Source organism: Vulpes vulpes, chromosome 9 (genome assembly GCF_048418805.1).
Source record: "Vulpes vulpes isolate BD-2025 chromosome 9, VulVul3, whole genome shotgun sequence".
Lineage (NCBI taxonomy): Eukaryota > Metazoa > Chordata > Mammalia > Carnivora > Canidae > Vulpes > Vulpes vulpes.
The window spans coordinates 22204494-22221577 of record NC_132788.1 but is presented as its reverse complement, the minus strand read 5'-3'; the positions used below and the strand labels follow the sequence as shown (position 1 = coordinate 22221577).

At 34.1% G+C, this 17084-nt stretch overlaps 1 protein-coding gene across 4 annotated transcripts in view; it reads right to left on the bottom strand.

Moving 5' to 3' along the window:
* Nucleotides 1-17084, bottom strand: part of ELP3 (elongator acetyltransferase complex subunit 3) — a 91231-nt gene that overhangs the window by 50923 nt on the left and 23224 nt on the right. For all 4 annotated transcript variants that reach the window (XM_026007863.2, XM_072719568.1, XM_072719569.1 and 1 more), the window contains one exon: nucleotides 14995-15149. In XM_026007863.2, coding sequence (XP_025863648.1) covers nucleotides 14995-15149 — 155 coding nt within the window. The remainder of the gene's footprint in view (nucleotides 1-14994; nucleotides 15150-17084) is intronic.

Here is a 17084-nt window from a genome sequence, read left to right as displayed (position 1 = left end):
GGCATTGGTTTTCTCTTTCACTAATACCAGGTATCAAAGTAGTGAGTAACACTTTAGGTTCAAGCTGCTTGAGTTAATGGTTTTACTGCTGGCCAAAAATCCAGAGAAGCAAAAATGACTTGCTAAGGGGGCTGCTGATGTGAGGGGACAGGAACTAATATTTACAGAGGCTACTGTGCCAAGTGTTATGCTATACACTCTGTATAAACAGAATGCTTTATCAGCTCTATGATGTATGTCTTATTTCCATTTCACAGATGAAGAAACTGAGTTCTAAAGAGATGAAACAGCTTGTCCAAGAACACAAGAGCTCGTAATATCCAAGTCAGGATTTGAAATTGGGTCCACTTGACTTCCAAACCCTTGCCTTGTTCCAAATTTCACTTCATCACACTGCTTAGACAATTCAGCAAGGGGCATCAGATTTCTCTTTTCAACTTCTCTAACCCTTCTACAACTTTCCCAATTCCTTGGGTGGGTGGGTGGGGGAACACTTATTTTCTTTTTTGCTGTTTAATTTCCTTCCTTTCAAAGAATTTCATAGTAATTTCTTAAAGTATAAAAATCATAAGATTTCCACAATTTTATAACTACTCCTTTAGGTTCACTTCTTCATTAACTGTCAATAAAAACTGACTTATTCATAACAGTTATTAACAAGGTTAAGAGTCAATGAACTGGAGGACTGATTCTGAAATTTTTGATTCTCAACATTCAAACTCTTTTGTACTGTTTAGTACTGTAATAAGGTTTTATACAAGATTACCAGAAGCAACAGGACTAAAAATTAAATAAATGGTCCAAAGTTACTAAAAAGTGAATTTTAAGTAGGAAAAAGGGCTCAGATTTTATCAAATCCTGCCTAAGAAAGAATACTAAATTATTAGGCTTCTTTGAAACAACCAAATCAGAAACTCCCAAGCCTCTTGAATATGTGGGAATCAAGAACTGCAGTAATGGAAGTATATAATGCCATGGATAAACATAATTTTCTTCGAATATCAATTATTGTGTTTGGGGAAAATCATATTTAAAAAATTACACTACTCCTATATTATGGAGAAAGTAAATCACATGAAGATTGATTAAAACAAAAGTAGGAAACTCTAAAACTACTGCATTTAAGAAGGTAAATAAAGCATTCCAAAATTGTATCACAAACCTCCCTATTAACTAATAGTTTTATAGAGCCTCCAATATTTCTTAAAAGGGAACTCAGCAGCACAATAGTACCTTGCATCACCGGGGAAAAAACAGAGGATGGGCAACTAACTGTACAATTGGGAATCTGTCGAGAGGAAAGAGAAAATCACCAGCTAACCTTTCTATTGCCCAGATCACGAAAAGCATAGACAAAGAGAGGAAGCTGCTGCAAGGATTATATGGTCTCTTCCTAAATAGATGGAATATAGTATGACAGAGACAAACTTTATTCTCAAGCAATAATTTAACTCCATTTTCAAAAATGTCTTTCTTCTGGAAGTAAATGTCATTACTTTTGCAGAAGAAATGGAGAAATAAAAAAAAATAAAGTTTTTAAAAGCGAACAATTTTATATTTACAAAAAGCTTTTACCACTATCTTCTTTTCAGAATTGTAGTATCATTTGAAAAGCAATTAAGCAGAAACTCTTAATATGAAAGACAAAACCAATGGGGTATTTTCCTAAAGAACAGAGTATATGGCCATCTTTCCTATAGGATCACTGTGTCTTTATTAGGAATTTTGTTAATGCTACATTTTGTCCTACCATCACTGAGCCTGTCTCTTAATTTAACTGAGGTGTAAGGATATTAATGATTGTTCTTTAATATGCAAATATTTGCATAAAGGCTGTCAACTAGTCTAAGTAAAATACGACTTTTGGGTGAAGGTGCCTGCTATAACCAACCATATCATTTAGGTAGCCATCTTATAGTATTACTCTTCTTTAATACCTACTTCAACTGCCATCCCTTCTGGGGGGCCACAGAATTCTTAAATTCTTGGGCACCTAGGAATGTGTCAAACATTTTCCAGCCTCTATCTCTTACTTCTAAGAGACAAAGTTGGGATGTACCCAGGTCTTTTGATTCCAATTCCACTGCTCTTTTTGTGATATTACAGACATCTTAAATAAGTATGGACCCCACAATTGTGAGGCTATGTTAAACATACACTTTTTTGAATGCTGCGGTGGGTATTCCAACCATAAAAGATGCTAATATGCTCTGCAAAGCCAAATATAACTGAAGCCAATAACTTATGCTGACATCATTTTTTTTTAAAGATTTACTTATTAGTTCATGAGAGACACAGAGAGAGACAGGCAGACACAGAGGAGAAGCAGGCTCCTCATAGGGAGCCCCATGTGGGACTTGATCCCAGATCCCAGCCTTGGATCATGCCCTGAGCCGAAGGCAGATGCTCAACCACTAAGCCACCCAGGCATCCCTGACAGCATTTTTTCTATGAGGTTGGAGGGTGTGGGTGGGGTGGGACAATACAGAAAATACAGCATTTGAAAATACAGAAAAACTAAATGCTACCCAACCTTCAAAACATAGCTTAAATACATTTCTCCTCCCATGACATCTTCTCAGAGCCTCTCATAATTTGTGCTCCCATTCCCAGAGCACCTTGCCCATAAAATTGTTATTTGTGGATGTTTGTGCATCTAGACAGGAGGCTCCTCGAAGGCAGTAGGATCGAATACATTTAGAGATAACTGCTCAAGGGCTTCAGAACTAAAACCTCTTCTTCAATGTAGAAAAATACAAATATGAAGAATGAATAAATGAATCAGGCATAACTGAAGTTACAAGTCTCTCTTTACTCCCAGACAACCTCTAGATAATTCCACTGGTTATCTTTCCTCTTACAAAGAGTCAACCCTAGAAGGTGCCTTGCACTAGACCAAGTATTCAATAGGAAGGATAATACAATAGTTCTTGTCCCAGAGATGCTTAACAATCCAGCTGCAAGTAAAAGACACACAGGTAAGAACCACTTAAGAACAAGGAATCAGAAGCGGCAGAAACATAAACATATATTATTTCTTTGTTCTATTTATGGAAGGAAAAAAGTAAACTATAAAAATGGTATCTATCATGACTTACTAACTCCTTGCCTGAGGCATCTCAACAAAGAGGACACTGAAGGAAGACAGCAAACCACTGTCAAAGTCTCTCTATTATGTTCTGGAAACTGTTTACATGATTCACTCCAGGGAGGCTATGGCATCACAGAACACTTTCCATTGCTATCAATTTGTTGCAGTCCTCTTTTAAAACCTCTGTCATTAATAAAGTTGGATGTGTTTTAGTCTAGTCCTGCATGAAATCTCACTAGAGCTCTAGGCCTAAATCCCCGAAAACCTTACCGAACCTTTCTACATGGACCTCAGCCTGCTCAAATCAATTACAAAGTAAACAAAAATGGTACATAGATTAAATGTTAATTTTCATTAGTCATAACATAAAACTCCCTTCTGAATCTACAATCTCAAAATCAGGAAGCAGAATTTACAAAATCCCTGGACAGCCAAATATTGGTTTCAATTGCCAAATAACATCTGGGGTTATTGGTGCAATTCCTCAGTAGTAGCACAACACAAATTCTTTTTTTGCTAAAATCATATCTGTAAAGTATCTCAATAAAATTTCATTCTCTGTACAATGCTGTGCTGTGATATTCTAGACTTAAGAATGACCTAGATGGGCGTTTAATGATTTAGAAATAACACATTTCCCCCCCTTTCCCCTTTATTTTTTGATACAGTGGTCAGGTCTCCTTCTTGGATATTGGTTGTTATGTCAAGGGAGTCTATAAATAAAAGGATCTGCCCAAAATAAACCAAGGAAACAGAAAAAAAATGGAATTTGAATTTTTAAATAAGTACAACCTATGAAAAACTAACCTTGTGACCTTTTGGTTTAGAGACTAATCAGGGACCCTTGCTCCCTATCATGCTAGTTGACAAGGTGTAAGATATATGTAGGAAATAGTACCCATTACATTTTGGGTTTTGATTCTTTAAACATCTGACAAGAATGCTATCAGACAGCTAAAGAACCAACAGCAATGCATTAATTGAAAAGGAAAAAAAAAATCACAATTATTACACATTATTTTAACATATTCACATTCAAATTTAAGGGATTATATACATAAATGCATTATAGAAAAGTTGTCATTGTCAGAAAGTGACTGGTAGATGAAAAATAACTTGCAAATACATCTTCTACATAAACATTCTTATTCCAATAGAAATCGTCAAACTATAGAATGTTAGAGAAAGAAGTAATTTTAGAGATAATCTGGTCCAATCTTCTCGTTTTTAAAAATGAGGACACTAAAGCACAGAAGACATAAGTGACTTAAACCAGGTAATAGTGTAAGATAATCACAGACATAAACGTGGAACCTAACTCTCCTGATTCTTCATGCACAGTTCTTTCCACTGGTTCATTTAAAAACATTTACTAAAAATAAATAAATAAATAAATAAATAAATAAATAAATAAATAAATAAATAAATAAAATAAAATAAAATAAAATAAAATAAAATAAAATAAAAGCATTTACTTAGTACTCTCTATCCTTAAGGCATTATGCGAGATATAAGGGATCTCTCTTAAAAAGACATTCCCTACTAAAGGAAATAGGAAAAAATGCATTATACAGAATTAGACAATAACATTATTCACAAAAACTATTATTTTTGGCTACTGAAAACCAAACTGAAGGGATGATTAAACTGGTAGATGCAAATCTAATTGTATCAATGATTACATTAAATGATAACTGACTAAACCCTCCAACTGAAAGTCAGACAAGACCAAAATGAATAAAAACTCAAGACTCCACTATTATAGACTGCTGGCTACAAGAAATCCACTCTCAATATAGAGGCAATATGTGTGGAAAGCAAATGGATGGACAAACTAATACATAGGGCAAACAGTAAGCACATAAAGACTGTAATAAATTTACATCAATTAGAAGAGACTTCAAGACCAGGGATAAACCATATTTCATAATGATAAAAAGCTCATACATCAGGAAAACACAGAAATCATAAATGTATATGCACCTAATAACAGATTCTCAAAATAAATGAAAAATTAATACAACCGAAGGGAGAAATAACAGAAAAAAAACCCCAATACTGATCACCTCAATTTAACTAATATTTATAGAATACTACATCTAACAACCGTAGAATACACATTCTTTCTTTCACCAAGAGAGACCATGTGAACTGTGATCACAAAATAAATCTCAATTAAAAAAAAATGTTAAAAACCTGGAATCCTGGGTGGCTGTTAGTTAAGTGTCTGACTCTTGATTTTGGCTCAGGTCACTATCTTGGGGATGTGAGACTGAGCATAGTATCAGGCTCCTTGGATACTTTCTTTCTTCTCCCTCTACCCTTCCTCCCCTCTCGCACATGCGCTTGCACTCTCTCAAATACATAAATAAAAATCTTAAAAAAAAAGAAAACCCAAACCCACAAAAAAAACCAAGAAACTGAAATTATACAGAATAGGCTCTCTCTGACCAAAATGGTATTAAATTAGAAACTGACAACAATGAAGTATCAAGAAAAACTCAATGTTTTTAGAAACTTGGAAATTAACCCATTTCTATATAATCCATGGGTCAAAATATAAAGGATTTAAAAAATATTTTAAATGGAATAATACTTAAAATACAACATATCAAAGTTTGTGGGATTCTGCCAAAGCAGTGCTTACAGGAAAACTTAAAGGTTTAAATACATCAGAAAAGAATGAAGTTCTATATTGATGGCCAAGCCTCTTTATCTTACAAAGTCATAGAAAAAGGGCCATAAAGTAAACCCAAAGAAAGAACCATAAAGTAAACAACAACAAAATAAAAAAGCAGAAATCAATGAAGTAGAGGACATAAAGTCAAGTCAATTCTTTGAAAAGAACAACACAGTTGATAAACCCCTTACTAGACTAATCAAGAAAAAGAGAGAACACAGATTATCAGCATCAAGATTGAAAGACGGATGATCACTAAGATCCTACAGACATTAAAAGCATAATAAGGGAATATTATAAACAACTTAATACCAAAAAGCTTGACAATTTGGATGAAGTAGATAAATTCCTTGAAAAATAAACTCGGCAAAATGGATAGATGAAACAAAATCTGAGTATCCCTTTATCTAGTAAAGAAAATGAATTAATCATCTAAAACCCTTCCATAAAGAAAACTCCAGCCTTGGACAATATTACTGTGAGTTCTAGCAAACACTAATGGAAGAAAAAACATTCATTTTATATGAACTTTCAGAAAATAGAAGAGGAAACACTTTCTAACGTTTTTTATGGGGCTGGTATAAAAACACTAATACCAAAACCTAACAAAGAAATTACAAAAAGGGAAATTCCAGACCACCATCTCCCACGAACATATACACAAAATCCTTTCCAAAGTATTAGAAAAATGATATATCAGAAGAAAACACATTATGACCAAATAGAGTTTATACTAGGAATGCAGTTAAGTATTAAAAAAAAAAAATCAAAGTAATCTACCTGATAAAACTAAAGAAGGAAAATTATGTGGTCATCAGAATACAGAGAAATCATTAAAAACAAATTAATGATAAAATATCTTAGCAAATTTCTTCAACCTAATAGAGGTATCTATAAAAAAAACCCTCAAGTAATACTGCAGTTAATACTGAAATACTGAATGTCTCCCTTGTGTTACTGGGAGTAAGATAAATAAGCTCACTCTCACCACTTCTATTTACCACTGTACTAATGTCCTAGCCATGACAATAAGGCAAGAAAAAGAAAAGCATGTAAATCCAAAAAGAAAAATTAAAGCTCACTATATTTGCAAATTAAATGATTATGAAGAAAATTCTAGCAGACTTACAAAAATGACTTTTAGAACTAGTAGTGTATTTAGTAAAGTAATATGATACAAGGTTAATATACAAAAATCAATTGTATATCTAAACACTATCTGTAAATAATTGAAAATGAAATTTTGAAGAAGTTCAATTTCTGTAGCATCTACAAACACAAAAAATATTTTGGAATAAATTTAAAAAGGCTAACAAGATCTCTACAATGGAGATTTCTAAAAGAAACTAAAGAAGACCTAAGTAAATGAAGAGACAGACTATAATCATAGATCAGAAGACTCAATATTATTGTCAATTTCCTCCAAATTGTTCTATAGTTTTAACACAATCCTATCACACTTTTTTTTAAATCCTATCCCACTTTTTTAATAGAAATTGACAGGCTGATTCTAAATATTAACATAGAAATGAAAAGGTACTAGAATATCCAAGACAATCTTGAAAAACAATGACAAAGATGACTCACACTACTTGACTTCAAGATATACTATAAAGCTACAATAATTAAGAGAGTGTGTTACTGGCATAAAAATTGAAAAATAGATCGGGATGCCTGGGTGGCTCAGTGGTTGAATGTCCACCTTCAGCTCACGTCGTGATCCCAGGGTCCTAGAATCAAGTCCCACACCAGGGAGCACGATTCTTCCTCTATGTCTCTGCCTCTCTCTCTCTGTCTTTCATGAATAAATAAAATCTTAAAAGAAAAAAAAAAAGGAATTGAAAAATAGATTAATGGAACAAAAGAAAGCCCAGTTCCACATGTATAGTCAATCAATTTTTGACAAAGCTTCCAATATAATCTAAATGGGAAAAGAAAGTTTTTAAACAAGTACTGTTGAAACAATTAGATATCTATCTACATGGGAAAAAAGAAACCTCAACTCCTACCTCACACTACATATAAAACTTAATTCAAGATGGATATAAGCTCGGAGCACCTGGGTGGCTCAGTGGTTGAATGTCTGCCTTCGGCTCAGGGCATGATCCCAGGGTCCTGGGATTGAGTTCCGCAGCAGGCTCCCTATAGGGAGCCTGCTGCTCCCTCTATGTATGTCTCCTGCCTCTCTCTGTGTGTCTCTCATGAATAAATACATAAAATCTTAAAAAAAAAAAGATGGATCATAAGGCAAGCTAAAAATAAAAAGCTAAAACTAGAATTAGAAGAAGACATAGGAGAGTATCTTCTTGTCTTGGGAGTACGCACAGATTTAATAGAGACAATACAAAAAGTAATAACTATTAAAGAAATAAAATGCTAAATTAGACTTCATCAAAATAAAAACTGCTTAAAGTTATTCTTAATATAATGAATGCTCAAGCCAGACTGGGTTTTCATATCTGTAAAGTAAAAAGCTAACAAGGGACTAGTATCCAGGATTTATAACAGCCCAATAAAAAATGGGCACAAGATTTTAACAGACACTTCACAAAGGAAACACAGAGAAAGCATAAGTACATAATAAAGTACTCATCCTCATTAGTCATCAGGAAAATGCAAATTAAAGCCACAATGAGATACCATTACACACCTACTAGAATGGCTAAAATTAAAAAGACTGACAACACCATATGTTGGTGAGTATGTTGAACAACCAAATGCTCATACATCACTGGTGGGAGTACAAACAGTACAACTACATTGGAAAAATGTCTGGCAGTTTCTTATAAAATTAAACATGTGATGTAGCAATTCGACTTCTATTACCCAACAGAAATAAATACTATATTTATAGTTAAGACTTGTACAAGGATGTTCACTAAAGTTTTATCATAATAACAAAAAATGGGAAACAGTCCAAGTGTCCATCAATTGAACAGATAAACTGTGGTCAATGCATACAATGGAATACTACTCAGTGTAATCACTGAAATACCCAATCACAATAATGAATCTCAAAATACTATGCTCAGTGAAAGAAGTCTTACACAAAAGAGTATATACTATATGGTTATATGGAAAGCGGAAAAAAAGGGAAAAGGGAATAATGGTTATTATTATTATTATAAAGTGAAAGTAAAAGGTTACTCAGCTTTTAGGAGGTACAGGTGAGAATTTACTGGGAAGGTGCACAAGGAAACTTTCTGGGATGATGGTTATGTTCTATATCTTAATAGGTATATGCACAGGTATATGTACTTATTAGAACTCATGAAATGGTACACTTAAGACCTTTGCACTTCATTGTATATAAACCTATTTTAAAAGAAAATAACACAGTGGACTAGTTAATGATGTACATGATGATATATTTAGAAAGTGTACTGAAGTCTGCAACATACTTTGAACTGCTTAAAAAAAGAGAAGGGATCCACGGATGGTTAAAGAAACGGATAATTGGATAAGTAGGTGATAAAGCATGTACTGTAGAATTCAGGTGACAAGTATGTAGTGCTCACTGAAAAATTCTTTTTTTTTTTTTTTTCAAATAAAATATTGGAAGAAAAATATAGCTAAGATAACAGATTATATTTTAGGTTAGACTGCCAATGTTAAGGATCCTGGTCACCATCAATGAAAATCTGGTTGACTAAGGGAGGAAGTAAAAGGTCAATATATAGAGTGATGGGTGGGGAGTATATTAGAGCCAAAGCCCAGAAATTCAAGAAGTCTGAAGCATGCCAGAAATAATGCATAGGGCTGCAAGAAGAAGTCAGTCACTTTCAAGCCTTCTGAGGCTGCTTTTGCTTTCTCCCTAACTTCTGCAAGTCTCTGAAACTGTCCCTTAGGCCTGGTATCCAGCATTATCTAGGACTCTAGCTTTTTCCAAGACACATAAGGACACAGCTGGAGGACTTAAAGTCATTGATGAGGGGCAAAAAAGAGGAAGGAACGGAAATGAATTAAGAATTCCACTGAGAGAAGGTATGACTCACCCACTTCTTGATGGGTAACTACCCTTTCAAATTGCATCTTCTGAAAACAGCCAAGAAGCATTAAAGATGGAATGTAAAACTGCTTCTGGGCAAGACTGATTAAAAAGGAATAAAACTATTTTAAAAGGTTACTCTGAGTTATTTGGCAATATTTGCATTCCAGTGAATGGGTGACTCAGATCCCACTGCTGGTCCTTTTCATCTCCAGAGCTATGATTTTTAGAGGACAACAGTTATCAGTAATTGTCGCTCTCTCGACAAGTCTCGGTCTAGCTGATAGAAATGGGTGATTATCACTTTGCTTGATTTAATGTGCCTTCACAGGAACTATACCTGCTTTATCCTTGAACTCTTTCATTCAGCTTTCCAATTCTTCTATTTGCAAGGATATAACGTACTTTTGCTACTAACTTGCTATAAATAATAACCAGGTTCACTTTTACGGTTTTACCTTACCTTAACTTTTAATCTTTTGTAAAAAGCAAACCTTTAATCAGGTTTAAATACAGCCTAAACTGTGATCAGGTTAGACACCAGATAACAAAGGAGAGTAACAGGAGCTAACTGCAATTTGAATGAAGATTTCTAACTTTAAACATTATAGACTTATCTGTCACCATGTAATTTTTAACCTAATTTAAAAATTAATCTTTTAGGGCAGTCTGGGTGGCTTAGTTGGTTAAGCACTGCCTTTGGCTCAGGTTATGATCCTGGGGTACTGGGATTAAGCCTTATGTCGTTGGAGCCTCAGATCAGGCTCCCTGCTCAGCAGGGAGTCTGCTTCTCTCTCTCCCTGCTCATGCTTGCTCTCCCTCTCTCCCTCTTGCTCTAGTGTATGTGTGCACGCATATGCTGTCTCTGTCTCTAACAAATGAATTTTTAAAAATAAATAAAATAAATCTTTTAAATAAAAACCTCTGCTATGCTAGTGTAAGTCAGTATTGTATATGTGTACTCAGCAATAACAACCAACCAATATCAACTGGTACTAAAACAAACATGAAGTTCGTTACTTTACATCTGAGAAAGGTCAGCCACTCTGGGTAATCTAGCCAGTCTTCACAAATACTCTTGGTACATGATAACATAGAGAATGGAGAGGTAAATAGCTCATCTAAAAATTTTGAAGAAAACACATTATGTTCAAACCAGTATTTCTGAGCTGTTCTTTATTAAATCACAAAATGCTATCATTTGAAAATGGTTTTCTATGTCTCTAGTTCTGTAGTACAAACCAGACAGCTATTTCTTTAAACTATATAACATTTCTCTAAAAACTACCATCTTTATTGTAGGGAGTTGATAGCAAAAATTTACCTCAACAAAGCAAACAAGGTGCCACAAATCAACTTTTTCCAGATTATCTCATAAAAGTATAGAGACCAGGAGAAAGAACAAAACATGTTAAGTGTGGGTTGGCATGATTCAGTTTAACATTTATGGATGGTTTTATGGCTCCCAGATTGTACTTTTATTACTTCCCAAGAGCCATTCATGAGATTTGTTGCAATGAAGACTCAAATCATATATGAATTTTCATCTGAAAGTAAAGTATTTGTTGCCCTCTTGAGGTAAATTCAAGAACAGAAACAAAACAATGCTGGCTTTGCCTAGTTCATTACAGAAAGAGGCTTTCTTCTCCAACAGGCTTTTTCTACAAATACATCATGATCTGAAGCTGAGCAGTTATAATATAAACTCTATTTTTACCCTAACAATGGAGAACTTACAAAAGGCACTAGAACATTTCTGCAAAAATAAAGCTAAAACTTCACACCAGTAATACAGCAAAAATTTTAAAGTTTCAATTGATAAAAATGTCAAACTAGCTGTATCCTAAAAATTCATTATGCAGATCTTCAGTTAACCTAGCTTATATGACCTGGGATACCCAAAGTGTAGACTGTGAAAAGCTTTGTGGCAATCTTTTATGGAGGCTGGGAGGGCAGGGCAAGCCAAGACAGTATACTCAATTCCACGTAGTAAATAAGGTCTTCAACACGAGAAGAGCTGCACTGAGAAGAGAGTATTTAAGTGTGGGTAGAAAAAGTCAATGGTCTTGAAAGACTATCTCGTTAGGGAATTCTCAGAGTTAAATGAATTTTAGTCAGTAACTCTGAGATGCTGCTGCCATTTCAATGTCATGGAGCTTTGAACTAATTAATGTTGTTTCCCCTAAAATTACATTTTATTCTAAACTATCATCTGATTTTCAGTATTATCAAGAAGAATGGGTTGGATTACATCACTATTCCTCTAAAGTTCCAAAGACTTCAGTGTTTCACGAAGAATGACTTATATTCATGAATGATCAAGGTTTTGAATAAGCAGTAAAAATACGGTCATCATCTCATCTTGCTACTAAAGATCCTGTAGAAGGAAGAGATCACAGCAGCCAGCTGTTGTTAAAAGTTTAGATTCATGGACATAGAATTAAACCATCACATTCTGTAGAGGCAAACAAAGTAGGTTCCTCACACACTCACCCAGCTGCTGCACTCTTTCTACATATCCCTCAAGATATCTTTGATTGCTAAGGGGATAGGAAAGTAGGAAGGACACAAAAGATGTCCGCATTCTAAGAGGTTGCCCTACCTAATTAGCTGTCAGTATTTGACCTACAGACTGATCATTCATTCAAAATTCATTCACATATTTACTTATGGCTACTATGTGCCAAGAATCATTTTATTTTCAAGCCAATGAAAACCACCTTTAGGTTCATTCAAACTTTGGTTCCACTTATGACCCTACAAAAAATTTTCTGAGAGAGGCACTATTTGGACAACTTTGTAACCAGCTATGTGACCCTCTCTCCCTGATATCAAAGCCAGAAAAAAGCCAAAAGGCAGAAGAGGAGTATAAAAAAAAAAAAAAAAAAAAAAAAAAAAACTCCAGAGAGATATTTCTTCCACTGTTTTGAAGCTCTGATGATTTACAAACATGTACCTCACGTGCTTATATACACATAGAGACACACTCTCATACATTTTTACACCTAGCACAGTTTCTTGCATTATAGCAAAGTTCAGACTCCAAAAGCAAAGCAGCCTGGTTTCATAGCCCCACTCCGCCACCAGCTACCTGTATAACTTTGGTAAGTTGTTTAATCTCTGTGCCTTAGTTTCCTCACCTGTAAAACAGAGATAACTTAAACACTTAACTCAAAGGTTTACTGCGATTTTAAGTAAATGAATAAATATGTATCACAATGCCCAGAACATGGTGTACAGAATAAACATAAATGTCCTTCTTTACCCCCATCTTCCATATCCCCTCTTCCTCAGCTCTAACTACTGCCCACAATAATCATCACTCTATTACCTCTTCCATGCATTTACATTGTCTAAGCTTTGCACGCATTTCTAGCATTTCCATTTCCATGCATTTACATTTATATGCATGTACATAAAAATGGTAGGATCCACACTGTAGCAAATGCTCTAAAAACTGCTTTTTCACATTGTCTACCTTGGAGACTGGTAACTCTCCCATATTAGGTGATCTTATTCATCTGCATGGCTATTAATGTCATCTATATGTTGATAACTTCCAATTTTGCATTGCTAGCTCAGATGTCTCTCGTATAGCCTACCTGAATCTCCACTTGAAAGTAACAGACATTTCAAAATTAACATATCCAAAGTAAAACTCTTGATTTTCTCCCCAAAACCTGGTCTTCCCCCGTTTTATCCATCTCAGCATATGGCACTACCCATTATTCACTTCCTATAACCAAAAACTGGGTATCATCCTTGATTCCTTCCTCTTTCTCACTCCCAACCCAAAGTCCTGTCATTTGCAACAATAAAACAGAGCTCTAATCCATTCTCTCTTCTCCATCATTACTGCCACCACCCTCAACTGAGCTATAATGGATATAATAGTTTTCTATCTGGCTTCTCACTTTTACTCTTGTAATTCTCTAATCCATTAGCCAGACAATAGACAGAATGACCTTCTTATCGACATGAATGTGTCACTCTCCTGCTTAAAACCATCTACTTCCTACTGCATTTCAAATAAAATTTTGGATCCTCAAAGCATTATATTCTCTGGCCTACACTTAACTCTTTAAGCTCACTTTATGACATTCTCTCCTTTGTTCACTGGAATCTAGTCATACTGGTCTCTCTGTTTCTAGAAGACTCCAAGATCTTCCCCATTACAGTGCCTTTGTCTTATTTCTTTCTGCTCTTGGCCTGATTCCTCCTTATACTTCAGGTCTCAGCTTAAATATTACCACTTTGTTTAGAGAATAATCTTATTATCACAGCAGTCAATTTCTATCACAGCATTCCTGTTTACTTGTTGAACTAGTAGAAATCAAGCACCACAGGGCAAGAAAAACATCTGTCTTATTTCCAGTGCTTAAGGCAATGCACAGCATCTATTGGACCCTCCATAAACATTCAGTAAATAAGAGGGAATAGTATATGGTAATTAGGTTTTTCTGAAACTTCTGAAAATAAAAACTACTTTAATACTTTTTAAATAACTGAACTATATATGGAATGTCAGTATTCTTGCCAAAAACTAAGATATGAGATATCAAAAGAATGCATAACTTTTTGTTTTATCAACTACAATAAGTGATCTCATCAATAAACAGAAATTTAGTAGTTATTATTGTTATAAATAGAAATCACTTGTTTTGTTGATTTTATGGCAGCTAGATGTTTTACATAAAGTGTACGCCTAGTACTCTTTTTGAATAGGCTGAAAACTCAACTAGTCAAATCAAAACTACTCCTGTGGTTTAGACCAGCCTAAGGTTGAAAAGAACTTCAGTGATTTTATGAATCACTCTTTCTCAGAGAATACTAATGTCAACAAATCATGCTCATCTTTTTAAAAAAAAAAACAATTTTTTTCAATGAAAACAATCTTTTCCCACAAAATAGGCATAACTTTGAAAACTAGGAATGTATAAGGTAATGGATGCTAACTAAGCTGACTTGGTGATCCTTTCACAATATATGTAAGTCCTTATGCTATGTACACCATAAGCTTTTACAATGCTATATGTCAATTATATCCCAATAAAAGTACAAAAAAGTATTTAATTATAATCCATCAAAATCATGCAAATAATAACAAAACTCCCCCCCACCACCAAGGAACTATATAGGAATATAGATGTAGAGCAGAAGGAAATTTCACAGGCTGTGGCTAAGAGGATAAACTGACAATCACCTGGAGAATATGGTAACATAAGGATTTCTTACTTGACTGCCTCGTAAATATTGTTGGAGGTATGTCCTGATAAGGCGTCGTGTAAATTTCGAATAAAATAATCTCTGTATTCTTCTGGAAGAGCCATAAATGTTCCACCCATCACAATAAACTCCACTTTATCCACACTGTGACCAAGTTGTTTTAACTGAAATAAATATAAATTCATCAGCATTAAACAGATACAGTCAACTACCTTAAGAAGGCATGGCAAATTTCTAATATTATTTTGTAGTATTTTCATCAGTATAGTTTAAAAATGAAAAAGCAATTAAACATATTTAGCAAATTCTGTGGATTAAAAAAACAGACTTCAGAGTCTGAAAGAAAAAAAATTATAACTCATGGAGGGAAAGGGAGAATTAAAAAGAATAAGCAAGAAGCCAGACATTGATATCTATGTGAATATTTAAAAACACATGGAATATAAACCAGAAAGTAGGAAGGGCAAATATAATAATATAAAACAATATGCAACATAATATTTATATTTATTGATCACATATTTTTATGTCAGACCTTGCAGTAAGCCTTGGAAACAAAAAAGATGACTACATGCAACATAATCAGGACTTGATGCCAATGGAAGAAAAAGAACACTACATTAGAAAGAAAAATTAAGACAGCAGCTTTAAATCAAAACCATAAGTTTTAAATCAATTGTGAAGATTTTGAGCAGAGGTGGCACTGCTTTCTGGAGGGAAAAAAAGGAAAATAAAAATCTGATTGATAAAATATGAAATAGTATATCTTTCTACTAGGGGAGAGAATGGTACATAATAAGCCAAGATTCTAAATTTTAAAAACAGGTATATAAATTTCTTAGGTTCCTCAAAAAAATTAAAAATAGAAATTCAATATGGTCTAGTAATTCCACTACTATCTACCCAAAGAAAATAAAAACACTAGTTCGAAAAAATATATGCACTCCTATGTTTATTACATTCTTTATAGTAGCCAAGCTATGAAAACAACAGTCTATCAGTGGACACTGATAGACAAATGGATAAAGATGAGATACACACACACACACAGGAATATAACACAGCCATAAAAAAGGATGGGATCTTGCCATTTACAACAACATGGAGGGAACCAGAGGGTATTAAGTGAAATAAGTCAGACAGAAAAAAAAAAATACCATATGATTTCATTTATATGTGGAATCTAAAAAACAAAAAACAAACAAAAAGCAGAAAGATTCATAAATGCAGAGGGAAGTGTGTGAGGAGATGGACAAAATAGGTAAAGGGCAGTAGGAGATGTGGGCTTCCAGTTATGGAATGAGTAAGTCACAGGAATAAAGCAGCATAGAAAATAGTCAACGATATTTTAACAGCATTGTATGGTGATCAATGGTAGCTACACTTGTGGTGAGCACAGCATAACAAATAGACATGTTAACGCACTATGGTAGACACCTGAAACTAGTATAACATGGTGTGCCAACTACACTTCAATCTAAAAAAAAATTTCTTGCTATAACTCAGGGTTGAGAAAAACTAGGTCAAGTAGACTACCACAATATGAACTCAAATTAATGCACTATGTAAAGGACGTCTACAATTACTAGGGACAAAAAGGAATCTTTTAATGTTTTTGAAAATGGCAAGTAACAATATATACATGTTTTTCTTTATGTACATAAATCATATTCATATATACATATACATACATACAAACATATTTAAGTACATATGTAAGCCGTGTACACACACACAGGCATACACACACATACACACACACAGACACACATACACACTAAAAGAAAGCTCTGTATCTGTGACTGTTTACAAGGGATAAAATTATCCTGATACTTTTTTCAAAATATCTTGCAGGACCCTAAACCATACTTGATCAGAGCTCCAAAGGTGAAATGCTGGCATATGTTTTGGAAAAGATACTCAGGTGGTTCTAGCGTATTTACAGTTAAGAAAAGAATCACTGCTTTATGGTAGTTTCTAAATCTTTTAAAACCCATTCCTTTTTTGGTAAACATAAAAATTTCATACTCTACTGAAACATTTTAAATGAATTAAATACCATGGCTAAAAAAGAAACTGAAGCATCGTTCAGTTTAGAA